This window comes from Leguminivora glycinivorella, chromosome 20 (genome assembly GCF_023078275.1).
Source record: "Leguminivora glycinivorella isolate SPB_JAAS2020 chromosome 20, LegGlyc_1.1, whole genome shotgun sequence".
NCBI classification, from domain to species: Eukaryota; Metazoa; Arthropoda; class Insecta; order Lepidoptera; family Tortricidae; genus Leguminivora; species Leguminivora glycinivorella.
The window spans coordinates 2,000,294-2,020,360 of NC_062990.1; the positions used below are offsets into that span (position 1 = coordinate 2,000,294).

General features: G+C 37.2%; 1 protein-coding gene across 1 annotated transcript in view; it reads left to right on the forward strand.

Moving 5' to 3' along the window:
* Positions 1–20,067, forward strand: part of LOC125236899 (ryanodine receptor) — a 302,209-nt gene that overhangs the window by 129,836 nt on the left and 152,306 nt on the right. Inside the window, exons 25-33 of the mRNA XM_048143817.1 lie at positions 982–1,062; positions 2,929–3,028; positions 4,846–4,963; positions 8,962–9,042; positions 9,365–9,477; positions 10,881–10,992; positions 14,682–14,818; positions 15,775–15,900; positions 17,201–17,315. Coding sequence (XP_047999774.1) covers positions 982–1,062; positions 2,929–3,028; positions 4,846–4,963; positions 8,962–9,042; positions 9,365–9,477; positions 10,881–10,992; positions 14,682–14,818; positions 15,775–15,900; positions 17,201–17,315 — 983 coding nt within the window. The remainder of the gene's footprint in view (positions 1–981; positions 1,063–2,928; positions 3,029–4,845; positions 4,964–8,961; positions 9,043–9,364; positions 9,478–10,880; positions 10,993–14,681; positions 14,819–15,774; positions 15,901–17,200; positions 17,316–20,067) is intronic.

The following is a 20,067-nucleotide window of genomic DNA, read 5'->3' on the forward strand; positions in this document are numbered from 1 at the left end:
CGCACTTTTTTTTCCTTTAGGAGCGATTATTTCCGAAAATATTAATATTATCAAAAAACGATCTTAGTAAACCCTTATTCATTTTTAAATACCTATCCAAAAATATATCACACGTTGGGGTTGGTATGAAAAAAAATATCAGCCCCCACTTTACATGTAGGGGGGGTACCCTAATAAAACATTTTTTTCCATTTTTTATTTTTGCACTTTGTCGGCGTGATTGATATACATATTGGTACCAAATTTCAGCTTTCTAGTGCTAACGGTTACTGAGATTATCCGCGGACGGACGGACGGACGGACGGACGGACGGACGGACGGACGGACGGACGGACGGACGGACGGACAGACAGACATGGCGAAACTATAAGGGTTCCTAGTTGACTACGGAACCCTAAAAATGTATAATTCATATTTAATATAATAGTCATTTTTTCGAATAACATTTATTTTAACATACTTTGAGTATAATGCTTATTTCCTATAATAAATAAATTGTATAACTCAAATTCTTTCTAAAGCACAGTAAGAATTAAAAAAATTGTACAATAAATTAGATCCATTATTTACCAGAAAAGTAGATTAGATTTATTTGTTCTATTTTAGTTATGTACTATCAGAAAAGCAGGTTAGGTTAAAACTGTGATCCCTTCAAAAAATAATAAAATGAAGTCATGAAATGTTTTATACTGTTTGCTATTTATATTATACTAGTAGCTAGCTAGCTACTAGTATAATATAAATAGCTAGTAGCTGGTTGATAGCTATACCATATAACGGTTATTATAAATAATTGGGTGTGTACAACACGTGTTTCGCCTCTACGAGGCATCCTCAGGAGATGTTGTCGGTCCAAATTCCGGCAACTGAGTCAATCAGTCTGGTCAGTAGCCGGATTTTGGTTAACATGGATTTCCGCAAAGTAACGTCTGATTCCATCGACTATTTAAAAAACGATAACTTCATTTTTTATGGAAACAGGTTGGCTGGGCACACGCTGACATGGCTCCCGGTATGATGCTGGGCCAAGACGAGAACTCCTGGGCTTTCGACGGATACAATGTAAGTATCTGATGTCCTTTATATAGTACATATTCATATTTTTATAAAATGGTACTGAATATTTTAATTTAGTGAAGTTATTCGAAAATTAAACCATAATAAATTACTTTCATTAATTTTGACAGGTATCTTTGTCCATTATTTACATTTTGGTTTTAATTTATGACACTTTGATTTCAGAAATTCTATTAGTATTAAAAACTAATTGAAATTACCCGTTATTTTACTCGAGGAACAAATAAAACAGAAATTAGAATAACGTATAGGTATTCAGGTATCAATATACAGTTTAATTAAGTTGAGGTTTCCGATATAGGTAACTATAAGGTCAATTTTATTACGTTAGTACAGTCACCGGCATGAATAAGTTATGATTTCCGTACCTTGTCACTTTAACGTCGTGTTCGAAACGTCATACGAAATTGTCAAACGATTAAAAGCGACAAGGTATAGAAATCATCACTTATTTATGCCGGTGATTGTACAAAAATGTATAGTCAAAAGTGAAATTAATTTTGGCAGTGAAACACACAAGTATGTCATATTTAACAATGTTAATTGTCTAACGCAGTGCGTTAAAGTGCACGGCGGGTCGAACGACAGTTTTGGACAGCAGTTCAAAGTTGGTGACATCGTTGGCTGCTTCCTCGATGTTCTCGACCAAACTATTAGTGAGTGTCCTATAGACGCCAACGATGTTTCTCTGATACCATATCAAACCATTGTAACAAAATCTATTAGAAGAATATTTCTTCCTATTGTTTTCGGTGGGCGGAATGTCATACAAATTTTATTAAACCCTGACCAGAAATATATTACTATTGTCAAGAGGGCGCTGTTAAACTGATGTATGCAGTGACAGTTCAGTTTAGTATAAAGAAAATAGTTCTAATGAAATTCCGCAACATGGCGCATAGTCATATATTCCTGCCTCCTGGTCAGGCTTACAAAAATTTCTGAACCTAAATTATTTTTGTGGGCGGAATGTCGCAAGAACACAAGTGTATAAAATCCTGATGTCTTTCGTAAAGGACATCGTAATCAAAATTCATTCAGAGAAACATCTATTATGAATAAATGTGTAACTTGTGGTAACAATACTTGTTAATAAAAGCAATATGTTATCCCTTCTGTTTTATGTGTTGTTTTCTATCCTACATATATTATGAATTTTATTTATTTATACGAAAATATTTTAGTTGTATTTAATGATATTTTATACAACCTTAGAGTAGATGTTTGTCAGTGGAATGTGAATTGAAATATATATTCCTGGCTTAATAATTACCTTTTCCAATGTATCTGTGTAATTTTTATCTCTGTTAGTGCAAAATGCACTGTGTAAGGTCGTTCGTAAAGCCAATTTTGTCGTTGAATCTCGTTCACAAATAAAAGGAATTGTACTAACTCATGTTTCAGAATTGTAAGATAAGATGGTTTTATTTAGTATTAGGTAAACAACCTTTCAACTAACAAGTACCATTACACTGCGTACGTCAGGCTTAGCCCGACACTTTAAGTATGCGAGCGTCGAAGGCGCCCGCCTATGGAAAGAGTGCATCGGGTTTCGCCCGACTCTTTAACTATGCGAGTATCGAAGGCGCCCGGCTTTGAACCGAGTGCATCGGGTTTCGCCCGACACTTCAAGAATGAGAGCGCCGAAGCCGCCTGGCTTTGGACCGCGTATGTGGGGCTTCGCCCGACACTTTAAGTATTAGGGCGGGCGCCCAAGGCGCTCTGCTTTGGATTGTACGTCGGGTTTCGTCCAACTCTTAAGTTATGAGTACCCCCAAGACCCCCGTGTTTTGATCGCGTAGTCTTAATGTAGGTACCTATGCTATCTTATTTGATATTTGTTATTTCAAGGAGGAAAAAGTGTACAGCGGTAGTACGGAATCGTTTGGCAAGCAATGGGCGGTCGGTGACGTTGTCGGCGTGTTCCTAGATCTGATCGATAAGACGATAAGTACGTTAAAGACATAAAAGTTGCGTTGCAAAGTTGCTGTGAAAATTTTCTTGATGTTCTTTAAGTTTTATTTTTGTATATATTTATCGTATTTTCACTTTAATATTCAATATTTTAGTTAAGGAAATGACTATGTCGAGAGGTTGGAGGTAAAACCCGATAAGTCGGATAATTTTTCACTGATATTACACATAAAGAATTTCAAAAAGCAGTTTGTTCAACTTATCGAGTTTGACAGCCAAACCCTCGACATAGTCAGTATTTATTAAAAAAAAAAACTTTTTACAACACAGAACTCTTTTATCAGCCCTTTCTAAAATCAATGAAAAATGTGTATAAATACCGATCTTTATGATTTATATAAAGTATATTAAGTATATTTTTATTTTATTTTATTGTATCTGTAGTAAAAATTTCACAACACCTTTGCAAACGCACTAGCTTCAAAACGCTTCCAAATTTAATTTCTAAATTCGCTTTTCTCGATTTAAACCACCGCATTGCTTTGCTTTTAACAGGAATCACAAAACTACAGTTTAGACCCAAAATGTCCGTTTTAAATGACACCGCCAGTGTTATGGCGTCTTGTCTGTTTTGATATTTTTGACGCTAGCTGTCATGTAATCATAGCACGTGTAGAGATCATCAATAAAGCCCTTTTACAACAGTGCTCAGTAGAAATAGAGTAGAACGGAAATGTATATAATCATTGCGCCACTAGCTCAGTAGAAGTATAAAACACCTGTAGGGAATTAACAGTAATGGTAGTACTGATTTATAATTTCACGATATTTACACATACTTAAAATTGCAAACATGAGAAATCGGATATCGTGAGTGTTGTGTGTCGACAAGGTGGCATCCCTAGTGCGCATAATGGTCAAGTGGGTAGTCAGGACCAAGTGCAGGTAGTTTGAATAACTTATACATAGAAGATGTTGACATCAACTTATAGCCAGTCTGCTCTGAGACCACGGGGACAATGTAATCCTTGAAACGACTGTTTTAAAAACAATTAGGTCTCGTTTGCAATCTTAAGTATGGGTAATGGTAGTTTTTATTTTGAGTTCGTATACATATATGACATATTAAACCGTCATCGTATTCATACATTTTAGAGGTACATTATTTTCCAGCGTAACGGCCCTTAATGTTGTAACTAATCATCTAATATCATTGTGTGCTAAAACAGTAATGGGTATTTTAATTGTATATCGCCCTGCTTGAGTTTGTCACTAATTTATTTATTTTATTTTGTTACTCAAAACAGTGCTAAAATGCTTTTTGAAATAAGTTATTAAGACTTTTTTATGTTGACAATTTTGTTAATAAAACATGTATGTTTATTAAAATATTAGCAAAATTGCATATTACAAATTAATTGTATTTTTATATAATACTAGCTTTTGCCCGCGGCTTCGCTCGCGTTAGAAAGAGACAAAAAGTAGCCTATGTCACTCTCTATCCCTTCAGCTATCTCCACTTAAAAAATCACGTCAATTCGTCGCTCCGTTTTGCCGTGAAAGACGGACAAACAAACAGACACAGTTTCCCATTTATAATATTAGTATGGATGTATTTAGATATTAATTGTATTTTTATGCATATATTAAAATGAGGAAATCCTAAGTGAAATGGTATAATCTCAAAAATTGTAACAGCATTGTTTCAAACTTTAAAATTCAAGGTATTTTTAAAGTTAAAACCGAAATAAAATAAGTTGAAATATTTTCAATAGATTATAATTTGACTTGTGTTCATTAGTATTTTTAAAGTGTTTAATTTTATGAAGTACATGTATTAAACTATTAACACAGGTTTTTCGCTCAATGGCGAACTTTTAATGGACGCCCTGGGTGGTGAAACTACGTTTGCTGACGTGCAAGGCGATAATTTCGTGCCCGCCTGTACCCTTGGAGTGGGACAGAAAGCCAGGTATGATTATACAATTCTGTAGCGTATTCCTGTTTTATGACTATCACTTATCCTTATAACGACCGGTCTGGCGCAGTCGATAGTGACCCTGCCTGCTACGCCGCGGTCCCGGGTTCGAATCCCGGTAAGGGCATTTATTTGTGTGATGAGCACAGATATTTGTTCCTGAGTCATGGATGCTTTCTATGTATATAAGTATTTATATATTATATATATCGTTGTCTGAGTACCCACAACACAAGCCTTCTTGAGCTTACCGTGGGCCTCAGTCAATTTGTGTAAGAATGTCTTATATATATATATATATATATATATATATATATATATATATATATATATATATATATATATATATATATATATTTTTTTTTATAAGACCCACATACAAAACTAGCTTTTACCCGCGGCTTCGCCCGCGTAATAAAAGTATTCTTATTGAAACGTTTACAAAAAATAAGATTTTCATTTGGATCCGTAGGTTTCTTTGTAGGTACATCTGTCCGCGATTATTTCGATTAAGATAAAGCGGGGCAATTCTCGACTGGGGGGCCATTGTAACTGATCTATTTGCTGTACGGTCAGCCAAGAACCTTACACTGCTTTTTGGCTGACTGTACCTTACCATAGCTGGGCATTAACTCGTTAATCCGTTAATCGTTAATTAACTAAGTTAACATTTAAATTAACGGATTAACTTTTAAGTTAACTTTAAAAAATGTTAACGGATTCGTTAACTTCCGTTAAATTTCATAGAGTCCGTTAATCGTTAATCCAGCACCCCAAGCGGCTCGCTGCGCCGCGAAAACCACGTTCTTACTGCTACTGTAAAAGCTCATAGTACGGCAAAACCTAGGTTTTATCGGTAAAAGCTGATCCGTCAGTTATAAAACAGTCTAAAGACCAATTGGCGACTTTGGATCACTTATTCGAGATCTTCTAAATTTTATTAGGCGTGCTAGATCGATCACTAACCTGGGAATAGAGTGCAATCATCAGGCATGACAGACAAATCGCGCAACTCTACCAAGTTATCGTGGCCCACAACATCGAGTTGTCATCTCAAATCTCAATCTGAAGAACCAACGCACCACGATCGCGACCGCATGAATGACCCAATAATTACCAATCCGAAGTAAAACCTAGGATTTAGCCAACCAACGGCGGTAAAAGCCCGAAGATACCGTAATTATTACATTTCGGTTTTTTACCAATTGGCGTCACATGTTTTAATGGTTTTTGGTGGATACTTAGTAAATATAAATACATGATACCTACAGTGGAGTCCTATTTTTATGACGTGTTAACGGATTATCGATTAACTTTAACTTCCGTTAAATCTACCGAAATGTATCGCTTTAACGATTAACGAAGTTAACTTTTTAAGTAACGGATTAACGATTATCGAAGTTAACTATTTGATTAACGGTGCCCAGCTATGTACCTTACACATATTGTTTTAAAAGAAATTCTTGCAATGATTGTAGAATTGTTACACAGCGACCACAGCGTAGGTAGTAGGTACGAATATGTATGTATTTTACCTATATAAATATTTATACTGGGGAAACTTCATACAACCCACATAGCCAGTATCTCGACGCTATGGTCGGTAGGGTAAAAAGTACTTCCTTGCATTATCGCTTACAATTTTTTCCATTTTGCTTATACTTATTGCAAACGTACACTTATAGAAGGCAAGCAACGATCTTCTTACAGCACATTGAATATAATAGTTATCACGGATGCAGGATACTCGCCGATGCCTACTTACTAATCCCTTCCCACTGAGCCACCTGCATTTTACACTGCCTAGATATCGATTGCCGACCGATTATTCCGACCCCAATCCCTATTCTTATCCCCGTCCCTATCTCTATCCTTGTCCTCGTCCCCGTCCCCGTCCCGTCCCTGTCCCCGTCCCTCCCCTATCCCTATCCCCATCCCCGTCCCCTATTCCTATCCCTATTTCTATCCCTATCATCTATCGCTATCGCTATCGCTATCGCTGTCGCTGTCGCTATCCCTATCCCTATCCCTATCCCTCCCTATCCCTATCCCTATCCCTATCCCTATCCCTATCCCTATCCCTATCCCTATCCCTATCCCTATCCCTATCCCTATCCCTATCCCTATCCCTATCCCTATCCCTCTCCCTCTCCCTATCCCTCTCCCTATCCCTATCCCTATCCCTAACCCTAACCCTAACCCTAACCCTAACCATATCCCGTCCCGTCCCGTCCCTGTCCCTGTCCCTGTCCCTGTCCCTGTCCCTGTCCCTGTCCCTGTCCCTGTCCCTGTCCCTGTCCCTGTCCCTGTCCCTGTCCTTGCCCCTGTCAAATTATCATGCTAGGAGGTGAAAATCCTTTCTTAGTGCTATATCCTCTTATGGCTATTTTGCATATTTTAACCCTATTGCACTACGACAGGGGACAAAATTTCTTTTCCACCTCATTAGATTTTAAAATCGTTGTATTTATCGTAATCAACGACCCGATAAACAATAAAAACGATACCCATATTGTGTTTTTGACTTTACCCCCTTTGCACCCCTTTAGGGGTCAAATTTACAAAAAACCTGAAACATGTATTTAGTCATATGTCTTTAGGAATCCTCCTGTGAAGTTTCGTATAAAATAGTCAAACTAATCTTGTTTCCCCATACAAACTTTGAACCCCCATTTGAGTCCCTTAGTAGGCGAATTTTGAAAAATCCTTTCTTAGTGCTCCTCTACACTATAGAAGGAACCTACGTGCCAAATTTGACATCTCTAGGACCAGCGGTTTCGGCTGTGCGTTGATATGTCAGTCAGTCAGTCAATATCTTCTTTTATATATATTTTTGATATTTAAACCCCATTGCACCACAACAGGGGAGAAGGTATTTCACTTCCGCCTCGTTAGATTTTAAAAACGTTTTATTTATCGTGATCAGCGACCCGATAAACCATAAAAACGATACCCATATTGATTTTTTGACTTTATCACCCCCTTTTCACCCTTTTAGGGGTTAAATTTTCAAAAAACCTGAAACACGTATTCAGTCATATGTCTTAAGGAATCTTCCTGTGAAGTTTCGAATAAAATAGTCAAACTAATCTTGTTTCCCCATACAAACTTTGAACCCCCATTTGACCCCCTTAGGAGGTGAATTTTGGAAAATCCTTTCTTAGTGCTCCTCTACACTACATAAGGAACCTACGTGCCAAATTTGAAATCTCTAGGACCAGCGGTTTCGGCTGTGCGTTGATATGTCAGTCAGTCAGCTTCTTCTTTTATATATTTAGATTACTAGTCAAATTAGAATCAATAGCGAAATTAAAGTTAAATTTATTTTATTTGAAAATCAAATGTTACAAAACAAAAGCGATTCTATTTAATTTAACTGAGATTCAAATTTCATTGGAGGTAATTTGTACTAGTATTGAACCCCAAGGTTAAAAGAAAACAAAATATTTTAATGAAGCCTGTAGGACAAAACAAAAAGTGCAAGGTTTTGTGGATATTACCATAGAGGAATAAGTGAGGGATGACTTGTAACTCCATACATCAGTAAATGCGGGTTATTTGTACAGGCATAGTTAAGTGACATCTAGCCACAATCACGCGTCAATCACGCGTCAAATAGCGTGAATTATCAGTACCAATACTCGATACTAGGTGGCAACTGTATCGTGTCTGCCAAAAATTTAATATTAGAACAGTTTACAACTTATATTACAAGCAGAAAGAATTAAAAACAGAATACTGATTAATACTATTGTAATATTAGCTAAAAATTCGTGAGCATTAGACTTTTCGTTCGTCGCGACATCTATTGACAAGTAGCAGTACTGATAATTTACGCTAGTTGACGCGTGATTGACGCGTGATTGTCGCTAGATGTCACTTAATTATGCCTATACAAATATCCCGCATTTACTGATGTATGGTGTTACAAGTTACAACTCTTCCTTACTTGTTCCTCTATGGTATTACTTTTACTGTTCACGTGTTTTCAGGTTGACATACGGACAGGACGTTAACTCTCTGAAGTTCTTCACAATGTGCGGTCTGCAAGAGGGTTACGAACCATTCTGCGTGTAAGTAGATTTGTCATTTCATGTTCAGATGACATTTCATGAAAAAAAAACGAGGGTTCCAGGTTTAAAACTGTGAATCCAAGAAGACTGTACATGATAAAGATTTCATATTTAGTTGCAATAATGTTTTATATTTGGGTTTCTTCGAGCTCGCGTCGAAATATAAACATGATAACTTTTTCTACTGTACCTTAACTACCTTATAATATTAACCCTAGGAACTAGTGTGAACTATGAATTACACAACTAAGAACATTTATTCATACTTTCTATAATTTTTATTTTATAAAATCTAACTGCAACTATTATGCGTGTTTTACAGCAATATGAAGAGAGACGTGACCCACTGGTACACCAAGGACCAGCCAATTTTCGAGAACACTGATGAGATGATTGACACCAGGATCGATGTCACCAGAATACCGGCTGGATCAGGTATGATTTTTTGCTATTTCGGTTCAAATATATAATATAAGTAGGTTCGAGTCCCACGTTGGATCGTCGATCACTGTTGATTTTTTCATTACGATTGGTGTTTGCATTTATAATTTGCTAATGTAATATATTTATTTATTTAAACTTTATTGCACAAATTAAAAAAAAAAGAGTACAAATGGCGGACTTAACGCCTTGAGGCATTCTCTACCAGTGAACCATTGGGCTAAACAGAAACCTTAGTATATATATACTATAAAGGAACTTAACTCATACTTTAACGATTTGTGCTAGTTCAATCCATTCAGAATTTTAAGTAGCAGGCCAAACTACGCGTGAAAAGTTTAATCTCTCGCAACATATCCCAAAGAAAACTAACTAGGACTTATCTCAATTGCTTATGGAAGTCGACGTGGTTGTCGGCGACCGGTCTGGCTCAGTCGGTAGTGACCCTGCCTGCTAAGCACGCGGTCCTGGGTTCGAATCCCGGTAAGGGCATTTATTTGTGTGATGAGCACAGATACTTGTTTCTGAGCCATGGACGTTTTCTATGATTCAGATTCAGATGATTTATTAATAAATGAGATCATTTACATGTCGTCAACTATAAACTATAATAAATTAAAATTAAAATTTAAAATTTAAAATTAATTAGTAAACATAACAATATAAGTATTTGTCTATTATATAATACATATATCGTTGTCTGAGTACCCACAATACATGCCTTCTTGAGCTTACCGTGGAGCTCAGTCAATCTGTGTAAGAATGTCCTATAATATTCATTTATTTATTTAAGTCAGATTTAAGTGATAAAACTAACGGTTTGTATTCGGCATTATGACACTTTTTTTTTCAAATATAACTTGTTGACTTTCACCTACGTCTTACTAATGAATGACAGGATAATGGAGAGCTACATTAAAATGTTCTTATAAGAGCAGATGTCCATTCAGATGTAGGTACATCATTCATAAGTCAGTCATAGATTTTTTTTTAATTTGTTTTTTTTTTAATATATTTAGGAGCCTTGGTCCATGGGACTATGTCGGCTCCGTTAGGCCACTTCATATTATCAACAATAAATATACAAACTCATTATAAAAAATAAGTCAAAACAAAAGTAGGTAAAAAAAAAACAACCGAATTTGTATATTTATCTATAAAAGTGAAACTATATACAAATTCAGCAGTTTTTGACAGGGGTTCCGCGAGAATTGATTGGAACACCCCTATGTCGGTCATCGTGTATCCGTGGAGCTCAAAGATCTGCATTCTCTTCGCTCGAGTCCGGACACACTCCATAAGGAAGTGATGCACATCCTCAACAGTTCCACAAACTTCACAGTTGGGCGAATCGGATTTCCTCATCAGATTTATAAATAACAAATTCTTTCCTTCAGATACGCCGCCCTGTTTGAAAATATCCCACAACACGTTTGAAACTATGGAGAAGGCAAACTGGGAGTTCCTAAGGTTGTCACTGCCTGTCATCTGTCATGCTCAGTTTATCGAGTAAGTGCTGGTCTGATTTTATTTATAACTAGCTTTTGCCCAAGGCTTCGCTCGCGTTAGAAAGAGACAAAAACTAGCCTATAAATAAAATAAAAATAAAAATCATTTATTTCAGACAATACAGTCCATAGTATGTTAGTTACAGAAATACTTAAATTACTATGTTAGTACTTAAACTAAGATGTTGGGAGGTCCAGTGCCTAACAAATGCACTATCCCATCTACCTGCCACTACAGCTAAGAGACTGTGGCGACTGTCGCGCACTCTGCGGAGCGTCGCGGCGCAGCGCTTGCGCAACGTCGAGTGGAACCCGTCCACATGCGCGTCGGCGAACATGCCCGACGCGCTGCAGTAACGCGGCAGTCTCAACAGTACCCTGAACGCATCATTGTACTGTACACGTATGGCATTTATAGTACGCTGCGTATATTTCGTCCACAGGCTGCAGGCGTACAGCGAAGTACAGTAAGCGCGAAAAAGTGTTATTTTAACTTGCGCTGTACACCTGCTGAACCTACGGGCGATCATATTAGCCCTAATAGCTAACGCTCTGCGCTCTCGCTCAATGTCTTCGTCGTCACGAAGGTCTTCGGTGACCAAATGCCCAAGATACTTGAACGTATAAACCCTCTTTAATTGTTCTCCATTCAAACGAATGGGTGGGACGTATGATGGGCATTTGCTCCCCGCCTTGAAGATCATGTACACACTTTTTTCGACGTTATATCTTAGGTTATGTTTTTTGGCATAATATAGTTGTAAAACTACTCTTAGGATATTAAGTAACTAACAACCTAGATATTAAGTCTATACTAACAATTTCTATGGATTTTTAATTGGTCCGAAATAAACAATTTTTATTTTTATTTTTTATTTTATAAGACTCGCACTTTTCAATGAGTATTCTTATACCACCGACCGACGGGCTCAGCAATACCATGTCATCTGCATAACTTATGTTATTAAAACACACCCTATCTACATGACAACCAACATGGGTATTGCTGAGCTCACCGATCAGGGCATCCATATACAAATTGAACAGCTTCGGAGAGGTCAATCCCCTCTGCCTTACCCCACACTCGAGTCCGTACTCGTCGGACATTACATCACCCCACCGCACACTATTTCTCTGGCCAGAGTACCAACACCTAAATATGCGCGTGAGTTCTCGTGGGAAATGCACTTCGTCAAGTTTTTTCCAAAGTAAATTGTAATTAACAAGATCGAAGGCTTTACTGAGGTCTAAGAAACACGCATAGATAGGTGTCTTCCTACGCGTATAGTACTCTACAGCCTGCTTCAAACAAATAATAGCACTTTCCGTCGATAAGCCGGCACGGAAGCCGAACTGCGCATCGTGCAATTTTAAGTACTTATCTAACTGTACGTTGAGCAGGCCGTCGAGCACCCTCGCTACAATTGTGGCCAGAGAAATAGGCCTATAATTAGAACTATCCGAAATGTCACCCGTTTTATTTTTAATAATAGGTATTACAATCGTTTTCGTCATAGGCAACGGTAGGTAAGAGTGACATATGCATAGATTGTAAAACATTGCTAGTACTCGAGGCAGGTGAGGACCGGCAAACTGCAAGTGCTCGATGCTCAAATTGTCGTGACCGGGTGACTTACCCCTTTTCATACCCTTAATTATTTTGGCAACATCCGTAACGCTGAACCGTGTGTGCGAGTCCCCGACCAGTTCTCCAGCATCGAACACCTGCTGCGGCTCGACCTCGCTGTTGGCGGAAGAGCACTTCACATTGACCTGTTTCATAAACACGTTAGCAACACACTTAGGGTCCGAGTTACCATTCACACTTACAGAGAGGCCAGGCCTACATTCCAACTTTTTTGTAAACTTCCAAAAATTTTTGAAATCATTCTTGTTGTGGTGTGTGGCGAGTAAGTCCATTTTAATTTGATCTTGGTGATTTTGGACCCACCGAAGTCTCGATTTAAATACTTTTCGACTGTGGCACATGGCATCAAAAACCGACCCCCCTCTAGGCTTGCCGAACAAAACCCACTCTTGGAATCTAGCTCTTGCCTCTCCGTGTGCCTCGCTAACATGTTTATTCCATCCTATTACCTTCTTTTTAATATTGCCTCGTCCTCCCGTGACAGCTTTACTGTATGAAGAAGCTTCACATAGCACAGATATTATTCTGAGGTACAAATCGTCAAGTAGCCTGCAATGTTCAAGGTTATTCATACAGCAACCATCACAACAGTCCACAAGCTCGGAAGGAAAATCAAAACACTTAAATAGTTCATTACATTTATTCGTGTAATTTTCAATTTCATGGGAAGTTCTCTCCCCCCAAACAACAGACTTATTCCTCGATATGACACTGTTTTCCTTATTACTATTACATATGTACTTAGAATTCACCATGTTAAGATTACATTTTATTACAATAGGATAGTGATCCGAACAGTATACATCGTAGTCAATAACCCTATGCCACTCTCCATCCCTTTAACTATCTCTACTTAAAAAATCACGACAATTCGTCGTTCCGTTTTGCCGTGAAGGGACGGACAAACAAACAGACACACGCACTTTCCCATTTATTATATTATTATGGATAAGTAGACACAGCATAAGTGGGCGGATTTTTATTTTGTTGTCGATTTTACTTTTTTTTCCAAAAGTGGGAATTTTTGTACTTTTTCTACTCAGAATCATGAGCTCTCTCGATTCCGAAGGAGAAAAAAATGTCTCACAATTTTGTTTCCTCATAGAACTTGAACTAGAACTTGTTTGAAACACGTTTGATCGTAACTTAGAGGAAAGCAAAAAAAATGTATGAAAAAATTGGGACATAAAAAAACTCATGTTTCTGAGTAGAAAAAGTGTGAAAATTTCCAAAAACAAAAAAAGGGAAATCGACAACAAAATAAAAATATGCCCAACTATAAAAGTATCCGCTGTCATTCGGCATACATCTTCATAAAATTAATTTAATCACTCTTTTTAGAAGTTGTTTTGCAGTCTAGCTGACTTTCCTGATCTCGAAAATTGATTGAAACGAGTTTCGCAAAATGTTGTAGCCAATTGAATTTGTTTTGATAATTGTTAAGGTGAAGTCTCATCAGTGATGAGACTTCACCATCGAATTGTTAGTTTTTTTGGCGGAAATTTTAGCCGTCAAAGAGTTTAGACCGGAATGCCTCAAGTTCTTGCTGGCTTATTGACTCCGTAGTTCATAATGTTATTTGTTTTGAGTTACCGATATCTATATCTATATATAAACGTGAAAGTCCTGAGTAACTATAACTTAAATCACAAACAGTTGTAAAGCTCAAACCGTTAGTGCCAAATGTTCCCTTGGCAGGTACGTTCCTTATAATCTAGGGATCCACTAAGAACGGATGTTTCTAAATTATTCCATAATTCGAAGCGATGTCCTAATGATATGATACTTTAGTAAGCGATTCGAACATGTTTAGAAACAATCAACCTTTGTAACATTGATAATAAAAGCGGTGGTTTATTCCCTGATCCCTATATGACAGGTTAACCTAGTTTAGGGCTCAGGACATTATTCCAAGGCTATATTTACATTAACTCCATTATGAATATTTACTTTTAGCAATAACATAATTTCATGTAATAAGCTGACATTTTGATACCTAAATAAAGTAAATAAAGCATTTTTCATTTTCATTTGAATTGCAGCGAGCAAGAAAAAGCCCGCCGCTGGGTAGAGATCAAGGAGCGTCAACAGATGCTGATGAAAGAGGCCGCCGATGCGCAAATGCCGGCGCACATCGACCAAATCATGCGCAGCGGCTTCACTATGAACGACATTAAAGGTATGTCTACTGTTACACTCTTTACTAATTATCCTGCACATAGTTTTTAATAACAGAGTCTGAGTGCAGCACTATCAACTTCATAGATAGATATAATACTCTTTTCCCGTCACTAGCTCGGAAACACGTGTTTTGTCCTTTAATACCAGCGGGTAAAAACGCATTTTATCCACTAGTGGGTAAAGTAATTTGACCTTGAATAAAGTCAAATTAACTGCTTTAAAATTGATAAAAGTAGGTGAATCTAGTAATTAAGATGATTTAGCACCTGTAGAACTACTGGAAGCAGTGATAAACGCATTTTTTTTGCGTTGTAGTTTCCTCGCTATAGTGAGGGGAAAAGTTTTGTGTTGCACTCGGGTGCAAATGTATTTTACTTCTCGTGTGTTAAAAAACTCGCAAGTTCAGGATTCTATTCTCGAACCACTCGCTTCGCTCGTGGTTAAACTATAGAATCCTTTCACTTGCTCGTTTTTCAATTCCACACTCGGAGTTGAAATAAAACTTTGCCCCCTTGTATAACAAATAACTATTATTGGCACACCTTAGCAAAATGTACAGTGGAGACAAATCATGTGGTTATAGATAGAAGCAGAAAGCAGCATCGTCATTTTATTTTTTGTATTTCAAATATAGTTTATTTATGTAGCTGATAGCGCGGTGTTAACCTAAATATGGAGGACCATATTTAGGTTAAGTTAAACGTTAATAGCTAATACATATTATATTATTATTAAAAAAAATGCCCCATTTTTATCCTCTTGTCCTTTGTCCTTAGCTTTCGTTGATTTACTTTTTTAATGCCAATATGAAATAATAGACAGATCTTTTAATTCTTAGCGTGTATGTATACCGTATTCCAAACTACAAATCTTAATTAGCCTTATTAATTTACCTTTAATTTTTTTTTTTACCCTGTGTTACCCTATAATTTACCCTATTTTCCCCCACCCAAGGTCTCCACTACGACGAAGCTGACGAGCCGAAAATGAGCTCAAACCTCAAGCGGCAGCCTTCCCGCCCCCCCCGCAAAGGCTCAGTGGGGAGAACCGTCACTATACAGAATTACAATTTGCAGCCAGGTCGATAATGAGAATAAAATCATTTTTACCGTCTCACCTTTCAAAAAATTCATAGATCAAATTATATTTCCATAGTAGGGCAATTCCACGTAACTGTAATGTAAGTGACCACTTCATTGCATGTTTTTTTATTTTTTAAATTGAAGTCTTAATTTATCTCTAGATAAGCCTACTTTTAATCCTTAGATATATTGATATTTAAATTAGCGTCATGAATAAAAAAACATGCAAATAATTGGTCACTTACATTACTCTGCTACATGGAATTACTCAGTACTCTATCACACTAACATAACTGAAATTCAGCACCATAGTATTGAGGATACTAATACAGCCAATCATGACATGTAATTCCCTCGGCCTCGAAATGAAAAAAAGAATACTCAAGTATAAATATGAAAGAAAGTGCTGTAATAACCTAACCACAAAATTAAAACTTTGAAAAAACCCCCGATATAATGGACCGATTTTGATGAAACATGGCTAAGAACACTCCCGACTAATTCAGCTTTCAAAGAAAAAAAAACTAAATCTAAATCGGTTCATCCATTCAAGGGCTACGATGCCACAGACAGACACACACACAAACAGACAGACAGACAGATACGTCAAACATAACAACCCATCGTTTTTGCGTCGGGGGTTAAAAACATCATATATTATGTACATGCTATCAACCGCGTTTTAACCTAAAACATTTATTTCTTATCTTCCTTGAGGTATAATGTTTATCATATTTTCATTTTGATTCATTTATTTCGTTCTTACATCATACTTCAATACTTAAATCGAAAATCAGAAGATTGATTTGTTACTTATAACCGATATCTGTCTATTCATCCTCAAAAACTGTCTTCTATCCTAACTTTCCACATAATACATATGTAATTATACACGTTAAACTTTCGTGAGACATATTCAAATAATTAATTTAAATACGGTTGTACTCACGTTATTATATCGGTATTGCTGCGACATGTTTCGGGCGAATTCGCGACATGTTTGCGGAGTTTAGCCGTCGCGTGAACTCCTATATGCCTGAAGAGGGGCCTCCGAATTGGCCCGAAACATGTCGCAGCAATAGCGATATAATAACGTGAGTACAACCGTATTTAAATTAATTATTTGAATACATATGTATCCTCCAAAGTTCCCATGTCCTTTTAAAAGGACTACTAACTACTTTTATATTTACTATAATACCTTGTAAAACTTTCAAAAAGTACTCTGGGACTAAGGAGGATATATCAACATAACTCCATTGCAATTTGCACCTTATACTAAAGTATATATTTTGCAGGGCAAGTTAACGGGATGCATCGTACTACGAGCGAGGCTGAAATGTCGAAGTATGAGCTGGGAGTTCAAAGCCCGCCGGATGACAAGAAGGATAAGAGGGGGCGGTCGCCTTTCAAGTAAGCAAACACATATGTAACTCCGTACAATCACCGTCATAAATAAGTGATGATTTCTGAGCAATTCCGGTTAAGTTTATACATTTGGATCACGTCTCCGATTTTGATAATAACCTAACCACAAAATTAAAATTTTGAAAAACCCCCGACCGCGACAAAGTTGACCGATTTTCATGAAACATGGCTAAGAACACTCCCGACTAACTCAGCTTTCAGACAAAAAAAAACTAAATCAAAATCGGTTCATCCGTTCGGGAGCAGACAGGCAGACGGACAGACAGACAGACAGACACGTGAAACTTATAACACCCCTTCGTTTTTGCGTCGGGGGTTAAAAATTGGTAGGCTGATAGAGTCCTTGATGCTGAGCAAGATCCACTAGGTTTCCCAAAATGTCCTATGTAGTTTGTATGAAACCTTCCTTTTTTGTTACCAGTTTTCTATACATTTTCGGTAACAGAAAACATTAGTTTCATACAATCAACCTAGGACATTTTGGGAAACCTAGTGGATCTTGCTCAGCATCAAGGACTCTATCAACCTACCAATTTTTATCCAAATCGGAGATGTGATCCAAATGTACAAACTTAACGGGAATTGCTGTTATATACGTGGATGAATCAACTTTTTCTTGTCTGTTATTGCCATGGTTACGGTCCCCTGAGTCACGCTGGTTTTATGCAAAATTATGCTACTGAAATTACGCAAGCATGCATGTAGTCCATGTTTGTAGGTGGCAAAATAAGGAAAGGGCTTGTTAACACCAGAAAAATGCATGTTTGCATAGTTTAAGTAGTATTATTTTGCATAAAACCAGCGTGACTCAGGGGACCGTAACCATGGCAATAACAGGCAAGAAAAAGATGATTCACCCTGTTCGCATATTAACGTCTTGTCTGAAATATCAAACGATTAAAAGCGACAAGGTACAGAAATCATCACTTCTTTATGACGGTGACTGTACAGAGAAATAGACATTAAGATAACCTAACCACAAAATTAAAATTTTGAAAAAACCCCGACCGCGACATAGTGGACCGATTTTAATAAAACATAGCTAAAAACACTCCCGACTAACTCAGTTTTCAAACAAAAAAAAACTAAATCGAAATCGGTTCATCCGTTCGGGAGCTACGATGCCACAGACAGGCACACACACACAGACAGACACGTCAAACTTATAACACCCCGTCGTTTTTGCGTCGGGGGTTAAAAAAGAATAAGGAACAAATAGGGAACTTGACTGTAGTTAAAATAAAATATTTTATACCATGCTCGAAATGCTCGAGTGTTAGTGTCCAAGCTGATCAGTAGACCAACCAAAATTCGAGTCTACAAGACTGTTATTAGACCAATTTTGATGTATGGGTGTGAAGCTTGGACACTGACACAGAAAGAAGAGAACAAGCTTTTAGTGGCGGAAAGGAAAATCTGGCGGAAGATTCTAGGGCCAATCAAAGAGGGAGATGGAACCTGGAGGCGCAGGAGAAATAGAGAGCTGGAAGAGCTAATGGCGGTGCCTAATATAATTGGCGAGATCAAAGCCACACGACTCCGCTGGCTTGGCCACCTGGAAAGGATGGGAGAGGATCGTGGTGTGAGAAGAGCATATGTGGGACGCCCAGGTGGAAAACGTCCGCGTGGGCGTCCCAGATATCGCTGGTGCGAGGAAGCCCTGAAAGACCTGTCCGCACTTGGTGTACCCAACTGGCGTGAAGTGGCGCAGGATAGGGCAGAGTGGCGATCTCTTGTGTCGGAGGCCAAGATCCTTTTTGGGTCGCTGAGCCAGTGAAGTAAGTAAGTAAGTAAGTAAGTATGCTCGAAATAAAGCATCAGATAATTATAAGAAAAACATGGACAGAAGTTATTTTTAAATCCAATTTCTATTTAATAAGCCCGGTAGAAATATATAAAGTAACTGAGTTGACCGTGACGTCACTCAATTCGATTTCATATAAATTCCATATTAGCAAGTCGTACAAATTCGTTTTGACAGTTCTTAAAAAGAAGCTGATTTGACTAGGAGGCGAGTAGCCTATTGTCAAAACTGAGATTCAAAAGTTTTAAGCCTGTGTCGAGAGATGGCAGTCTATGCACTGCGACTACACATTTTACTTTGACAGAATTATCTACATACTATATCCTCTTTGAAGAGGATCAAGAATATTCTTTTATGATTTTGTTATTTAAAAAAATAAAAAGTAAGAGAAACGTTATAACAGTGAGTGAAGCGAACGTAGTTACGTAGTTCGTAGCAAATGAAAATCCGTGCTCACTACCCCTCTGGGAAACAGGAGGGAGTGTATGTATGAATATAAAAACAAATGATTCGTAATGGAGGAGTTGTGAGATGCTAGATGATTTTATCACAACACTCTTAACCCTTAAATGCATGAATTTTTCTTTTAACGAGATATTAATATATGTGATAGACAATTGTTTTCTGATTCTGGGAAAAATAATAAAAATAATATTTAAGATCGATTTTTGTACTAAATCAGTGTTAGAAGTTAAATAGGCCAAATATTATTTATATAAATATATCGTAATTGGTAAGTTTTATTAAAAAAAAAAAATTACTACTATTAAAAAGGTACACTATTTGTGGAACCTCTATGATAAAATGTTTAAACATAAACTAATTACTAACTCCGAAAAAATCAGCCTAAATCACATACTAAAAATCGCCATCGTCCTGTTTTTTCACACTTTTCCGCCATCTCATCTTAATCATTAAATAATAAATAGTAAA